Below are 8192 nucleotides of genomic sequence, written 5' to 3' on the forward strand. Positions count from 1 at the left end.
CATTGATCTTCACTGGGGATTGTAACTTGACCATCCTAGCTGGGCCGAGAGCCTGTTGCTGGTCGTCACTTTTGTATTTGTTAGTTTACCATTTTGAGCTTAATTTGCAATACAGTAATTTTGCCCTTTCAAGTACTTTTGTCTCTAATAATAACCACAATTTAGTGTTTCATTTAACTTTAATAAATAAGTTGAAAATGAAAGTTTTATTTAACTTAATAAATTTAATAATTAAGTGCAAATAATTTTAGGTGCAAACATATTACTCTTAAATTTAAAATGGACCAGTGATCTTGTCTGCAAACTAGTACATATTCATGTTGACTGGTCCAAAGGACCAGTACAAATTTTTTACCGATTTCTAACGCTGGTAAGGCTAATGTAATGTGTCATAAGATTTAAACAAAAATAAAAAACTAAAATTTAAATTTAACATCTTAATAAGTGTTTTCTTTTACCTTAAAATTACCTTAAATGTAACAAACTTAGTAAGTTTGAATTAATTTTGGGCTGTGTATATTGTAACTTTCATTCAAAGTCAAAAAAATATATACTTGTTTAAACCAATTATCAAACATTTAAAAAAATTTTCTATTCAGTTGCCGAATATTGAAGTATTCGGTTTGTCCGCAGAATAGACAATCGAATATTCGGTACATTTCTTGTAAGAAGTCATATGAACTAAACCGAAGGATAAACACGTCTGAAAATCTTGAAAAGAAAACAAAATCCTATTCCAATGATTGAAAAGAAAACTCACACGCATGAAACTTTCAAAAAATGATGCAAGAAAAATAAAAAAAATACACAAGACTGAAACATAAACATACAAGTGATTCACTCCACATTTTCAAACATTACAATTCAACTTTGATCCCACACATTTTCCAAATCAGATCAATTGGCAGTGAGTCACCTGAAATTCTTCACTTTGTCTTCAATCTCCCTCTGAGAATCGAAGACCGGCAGCAGACTCTTGAGACGTGGCAGAATCGATCTCAAGGCCTCCTTCCTTTTCCGCACCAAGTCCTCTTCCGAATCGCCCAGAGCCTCTTCTCTCCTTTTTCGTGCCAGTATCTCTTCCCTGGAGAAAAAACTCAAAGGTCACTTCAGTGAATGATCCGTAAGAACAGAAAAAGTAGACTGTTCTCGACACATTGAATAATACTTCAGAAAAAGATAAGAATAAATACTCGACAGGAGATTCAAAGGCCAGATTGGACCCAATGGGTTTTTTTTTTAAAAAACCCATTTAAAAAAAAACCATTATTTAGCCCACTTTTGGGGTTTTTAAATTTTCTGAGAAGTTTAAAAAAAAATTAATTTAAATACTTTCACAATTCAAACTTCTTTTTTATTTGTTCTTCACCACAGACAATGGACATAAAAAATTAATTTTGAACCTTAATAGTATTTCTTAACTCTTAATGTCATTAAAAAAATACTTCAAAGATTTTAAATAAATATATTTAACTTTTTTTTTTAACTGGTCAATAAATAACTCAAATTATCTTGACTAAGTCCTGTCACGTCTGATTTTCTCAATATTTGTAGATTGTACAGGTGAAACTACTCTAGCTTTCATGTGAATTATTTTCTGCAAACCAACACAAATCTTGGCACAAATCTCGAGTAAACAAGGTATATTTTTTAGAAATTAACAGGTTTTACAAACGGTCGGACAGAAAACAGAATAGGATGTACAGTATTTTCATTATCTTACGAAAGGTTTAATATTTCTTACTCTGTACACGGAAATAGAAAAACAGGCAACATAAAATTCAAAAAATGTCTTGATTAAGCTGGAATTCAGTAAAAAGGGATTTAAACTACATGAGATTCTACAGTAGTTTTGCATTACAAAATGAAATACAATAAAGTAAAAAGCAAAAAAAAATGTGGTAATTAAAAACAAACAAAAGATTTTATCACTCGAAAAGTAACTTTGCCTTAACTGTTGGTAATCATGGAAACAAAAAAATCTGAAACTTCACCATTCTTGGGTTTCATCATCTTTTATACTTTTCTTCAGAAAATGCTGAATTTTCCAGCTTTTTTTACCCCAAGACAATTTTTGTGCTTTGTCCATATACTTATGCTATAATATTCTACAAGTACCCCACATTTTTCCCTAAAAAAAGACAAAAAAACCCACATTTCTTTTAAAAAACCCAGCTTTAGATGGGTTTTCGTTAAAAAAAACCCAAAAAACCCTGGGTCCATGGGCTTTAAAAAAAAAAAAACCCGGGTTTTTGCCAACCCTGACCGAGTGCGGATCAGAGGGGATATTGGGTAAATAAAAGAAATCTAAAACTGCATTTTGTTCACTTCAATTTAGAGAAATTACTCGGGTAGAGTACCACATCCCTTATTCGTTTTTACAGCTCTAGACTAGGAATTCTGAACGGTAGCCACTGACTGGCTAACAGAGACACATGAAAAATGGTAGCCACTTTTGATTTTTGATAGCTATTTTTTAAAAATATTTAAATTCAGCGCAAAAAGTACACCATAAGAGAGTTTACTCAGAATTACATTGCAAAGGTTGTCAGCTGATTGGCTAAAGATTTGAAGCGTATGTTAAATGTTTTCATGCCATGTAAAATTAACCAAAAAATGTGGTTTGACACCAGGTTCAGATTTTTATAAAACTTTGTATCTTTGCTCTTTCTATGTATTTTAGAAAGCATATAAACTAATTTTGGAGAATTTCAATCAGTTTAGGTATGGCACCTTGTTAAAGTTTTTTTTATTTTAATTTTCATGATCAACTAATTCTCCAAATTCAGTTCTCTTTAATTAGTCATTTGGTTGAAAGCTGTGATGTTTCAGGAAATATCTGCAGAAAATCATAAAGTATTTTGCTTTGGGGCTGGTGATGAAATTTTAATAGCTGCTAATTGATAGAATAGAGTAAAAGTTGAGAGTGCCAATGAACTGGTTGCTAAAATAAATTTAACTCACTGGAGTCATACTGATTTTGGGGTAAAGGAGTCGGAGTCGTTGGAAAACATGCCAACTCCGGGCTTCTTTTTTTTTTTTTAATTTTCAGAGACAGTCCTTAGATTAAAAAAAAAAAAAAAAAAAAACGACTACCAGGGTTGGCAAAAACCCGGGTTTTTTAAAAAAAAGCCCATGGACCCAGTGTTTTTTTAAATAAAACCCAAAAAAAACCCAACTAAAGTTGGGTTTTTTATAAGAAATGTGGGTTACTTGGCCTTTTTTTAGGGAAAATGTGTTGTACTTGTAGCATATTGTAGCGTAAGTATATGGACAAAGCATAAAAATTGTATTGGGGTAAAAAAAGGTGGAAAACTAGTTAAAATTCAGCGTTTTCTGAAGAAAAGTATAAAAGACGACAAAACCCAAGAATGGTGAGGTTTCAGATTTTTTTAGTTTTCATTATTACCAACAGTTAAGGCAAAGTTACTTCTCGAGTGATCAATTTTTTTTTTCGATTTTACTTACGACATTTTTTTTTTTTGCATTTTACTTTATTGTATTTCATTTTGTTATGCAAAGCAACTGTAGAACCTCAAGTAGTTAAAATCCCTTTTTACTGAATTTCAGCTTAATCAAGACATTTCTTTGAATTTTATGTTGCCTGTTTTTCTATTTCTATGTACAGAGTAAGAAATATTAAACGTTTTCGTAAGATAACGAAAATACTGTACATCCTGTTCTGTTTTCTGTCAATCGTTTGAAAAACCTGTTAATTTCTAAAGAATATACCTTGTTTATTCGAGATTTGTGACTTGTTGGTTTGCAGAAAATAATTCACATGAAAGCCTATTATCTAGAGTAGTTTCCTCTACAATCTACAAATGTTGAGAAAATCGGACGTAACAGGACTTAGTTAAGATAATTTGAGTTATTTATTGACCAGTCAAAGAAAAAAGTTAAATACATTTTTTAAAAATCTTTGAAGTACTTTTTTAATGACATTAAGAGTTAAGAAATACTATTAAAGTTCAAAATTCATTTTTTATGTCCATTCTGTGGTGAAGAACAAATAAAAAAGAAGTTTATATTGTGAAAGTATTTAAATTAATTAATTTTTAAAAACACTTCTCAGAAAATTTAAAAAAACCCAAAAATGGGCTAAATAATGGGTTTTTTAAAAAAAACCCATTGGGTCGGATCCAGCCAACCCTGACGACTACAAATTGATTACCTACTAATAAGAAAATAACTACCATTAGCAACTAGCTGGCATCAAACTTTCACTTTCAATTCACATCTACCTTTGCCGACCCACTAGTTTGTTTGTTTTTATAACTTTCTTCAACTACTAGCAACTTTCAGCAAAGTTCTGTTCCCTAATATTTTGTGTAGAAGCAGTTTTTGAATCGTATCAAATAAGTTTTGGTGGGAAAGCCCTTATGGGGCATTCCAAGGTATTTTCGACATTTATGTAGGGTCCCTAACGTGACCTTTTTTGCCATAACTTTTTAATTTACTGTTTGATTAGCATATTATTTTATTTTGATCTTTTCCTACCAACACACCAGCTCAAATTAAAATAATTTGCAAATCATGCGGTAAATTAAAAAGTTACGGCAAAAAAAGGTCACGTCACGGACTCTACATAATGTCAAAAATACCGTGGAATGCCCCTTATCCGAAAAGATCCAATAAAATCTAAGACATATTTTTTAAAGCTAAAGATTATTCTTTAATTTATAAACTTGGTTCTCATTAAAATCAGTAAATGATTTCTTGATTACATTTCTCAATAGAATTCAATCTTAAAATCCTCATATTACGGCTAGCTCCAAAGCAGTCAATGAAATTCCAGATTAAAATAAAGAGAAGAAGACATATTGGGGTAATTTCAAAGCTATTCATACAGAGCAGTATACCACCCACAATTTAAAAAAAAAAAAAAAAATTTGCTCTAAACATATCAGATTGGGCATAATTATGTATCCCATCCTCTCCCAGTAACATAGTGCCCTATTTCAATTGAAATTATAATTTAAGATTTTGTTGGGAAAATATTTTCAGTAGAAAAAAAACATTTGGATTTTTTTTTAAAACTTACAAAAAAAAAAATGCTATCACTTTGTTTTTTTTCTTTTTTTTCTAATGTGATAAAACTAGATGCACCAATCTGTAAATAATTATCTTTATTTTTTATTCACTACACTTAATAATGACAGCCAAAAGGTAGAAGTCATCCCAAAATTTGATAACATTCAATGTTCTTAACTTTAAGTTATTTAATTTATATACCTACTATATTTGTATTAAAATCAAAACAAATGTGCATCATAACATTAAAATATCGTTAGTTACATCTAACAGCATACAATACCATGTGCAGGTAAACGGCAGTATCTGCAAAAATGAGTTTTCGAGACATTTGAAGAAATGTGTGGTGGATTCAATACTAAAAATAGGAAAAATGTTGGACGTTAAACATTTTTTTTGTGCCTTTTTTTTTTTGCGAAAACCACATAAGCGAGCATTTACAATAAAGTTAACCTACAATAGATGATAAAATGCAAAAAAAAAAAAAAAAAATTGCAGTTACTGCCCTTTACCTGCACACGGCAGTACATATCTGAGGCACTTTTCCTGTTCGAGGTGGTTGGCAATATCTGTATTGTGTCTGGCAACTCCAGTATTTAGAAATTACAATTATTGAATATGACCAACCACAAAATTTTTAGTTTGCCAATAGTTTTTTTTAGGTTTGCAATAGGAAAAATTAAAATAGCCTAAAATAATGAAGACGCACGCCAATTCAATACTTCTAACAGAAAAGTACCGAAATCTTACTTTGCAACATAACCTACTATGCAGATGCAATCATTTCAGGAAAATATTTTCAAAGTCAAAGTAACATAAACAAAAGTCAGTCGAAAAATCTATAATGAAAAACCTATTAAAGAAAATGAGAATTTCTTTATAAGGTAGTGCAGGAAAACAACAATAACTACCTAATTTGTTTCTCTCTGGACATTGCGGCATGGGACATTCGAATGGGGAAGAAAGAAAATGGCAACGTGGAGAGCGGAAGGGACGTTTTGGATTTATTCCCCGATTCTTCCTTTCGGTCAAAGTCCAGGACCTTTTTGTTCCAGTCGTCCATCGCTTCCCTGCACTTTTTAACGTACAGTCTGTCTGTAATGGCAGAGATATTCTTCCCTGGAAGTTCTGGAATCGTGTTTACAAACGACATCGGTCAAATCGACCTCAGAACGGGTTCTTCGAGGTCTCTCGGAAAAAGGGGATCGAGCCGACATCAATATTTCTTCTGCCCTCTGGGCTATCAGCATTTTTCTCAACTCTTCTTTATTTTTGAGTTTTTCCGATACTTTGTCGCTCAAAAATATGCCTGGGTACCGGTTTCGCTTTGAAAGTTTTTTGTTTTTCTTCGGCCATCGTATCCGTGGAACCGGACATCGCTCCACGTGGAATGTTGTTGCGACTCACTTCCATACCTATTTCCTTCCTCTGGGCTTTCCTTTTCTTACCCTCTTCCACCATTTTCTCGTACAGCGGCAGACGAGTGTTTTTTCGGAACCGGCTTGCTCCGAATTTTAACGTTCATTTCTTTCTCTGCTTGTTTCTTTAAATCTTCTTTCAATTTGCACATTTTGACTTCTGCCGCCATTTTTCGAGAGATGTCCATGTGACTCAGAGCAAAAGGTTGGGGCAACGGTCACCTTGGCAGTCTCGCTGGAATTTCGCGGATGAAGCCGTTTTCTGTGCGTTACCCTCCCGAAATTCTGTGGAATTATTGCTAATACCGTCCCTCAAATCGTCACAAACACAGAACTTACAGTAATTACAGTGAGATATGACACTTTTACAGTTGCTACACAGCTCATTGAAGGCGGCATTCGTTGGAACGTTTCGGTTTCTGCGTTCCGAAACGGGCGAATCCGGCGGGTGTTCGAAGTTCTTCGAACTCAAAACTAGGAGTCGGCAAATTAATATCACTCGGTGTCATTATTTGCTCGTAAATACACTGAATTCGTTCCAAAGATTTGACGGCGGCCAGCTTGTATTTGGTGAAATTCTTTAGCATCGTCCAAACAATTTGGCACAAAACCAAACGTATCGGTCAAATCCATAACAAAATTATGTTTCATCATGAATATGCTTCATTTCAGGAGGAAAATCACGGCTTGTGCATCATAATTTGTTACGCTGAATGAAAATAAAACTCTTTACTTTTTAAATTGCGCGGGAAGTGGAACAAAAATCAAATTTCATCCAGAACACCCCACCTTGTTTACTATTTAATCATTTACTTCACTTCAAATGAGATGCGAACACAGGTCTAGATGGCGCTGGCGGCAGACATGGGTTGCGTTCGACGAATCTCACCGGTCGACAGTGCTTTTCCCTGATTGGCTATCTGCTGGTGTAGTCATTCAGTGACGTCTACGATATACCCGAAAAACGTCACTTCCAGGCTACGGGCATTCCGTTTCCCATGTTATCTCTATGAGGAGCAAAGTTAGCTCTAATATGAATTAGGAAAGGTTCAAACCGCAGCGTTCTATCATCTATCGGTTACCATTTTAAGCTGTTGATTGGAGCACGTGATCATTAGCTGTCACGTGATTAACTAACCGGTCGCTCCCGGTCGAGCTCGTCGAACGTAAGCATGGAAAAAGCAAGGGAGGAGGGGAAGGGCTGAAAATTATTTACATTTGAACTTTTAAAGTTGATAAACAGTGATAGATTGATATTAAATAGCATTATTTTAACCAGAAATATTGATCGCTGCAAAAGCATAATGAACAATCATTCACTTTTTTACGGGGACAGTTACATTTTTGCTTAATTTTTTTTTGTTGCAGGGACAGCACTAAGGGCAAAAGCATTAAATCGAACACGTGACCCTCCTTTTTTTACATGTTTGCAGCGCCTGCAAGAAAAAATTAACATTAGCTTTAAAAAAATTAATTTAAACTTTGACATCTTGAATTCAAATTATATGTTTTTCGCAATCACGTGTGTGTGTGTATGTAGGCGTGCTTGTTTGTGTGTGGGGGGGAGGGGTATGTTTGTTTGTGTGTGTGTGTGGGGTATGTGTATGTAGGCATGTGTGGTTTGTGAGTGTGTGTGGGTAGTTGTGTGTATGTGTAGGTGTGTGTGTGTATGTGTTTGTGTGTGTGTATGTGTAGATGTCTGTATGTATGCGTGGTGCGTGTAGGTGAATGTGTAAAAGT

At 33.8% G+C, this 8192-nt stretch overlaps 1 protein-coding gene across 1 annotated transcript in view; it reads right to left on the reverse strand.

The window, feature by feature from the left end:
• Positions 1–6622, reverse strand: part of LOC129232635 (protein FAM161B-like) — a 28911-nt gene extending 22289 nt beyond the window's left edge. The window contains 5 exon segments of the mRNA XM_054866767.1: positions 917–1084; positions 5946–6149; positions 6151–6335; positions 6337–6525; positions 6527–6622. Coding sequence (XP_054722742.1) covers positions 917–1084; positions 5946–6149; positions 6151–6335; positions 6337–6525; positions 6527–6622 — 842 coding nt within the window.
• Between the last annotated feature and the right edge of the window lie 1570 nt (positions 6623–8192).

The sequence above is a fragment of the Uloborus diversus genome, unplaced genomic scaffold, assembly GCF_026930045.1.
Source record: "Uloborus diversus isolate 005 unplaced genomic scaffold, Udiv.v.3.1 scaffold_13, whole genome shotgun sequence".
NCBI classification, from domain to species: Eukaryota; Metazoa; Arthropoda; class Arachnida; order Araneae; family Uloboridae; genus Uloborus; species Uloborus diversus.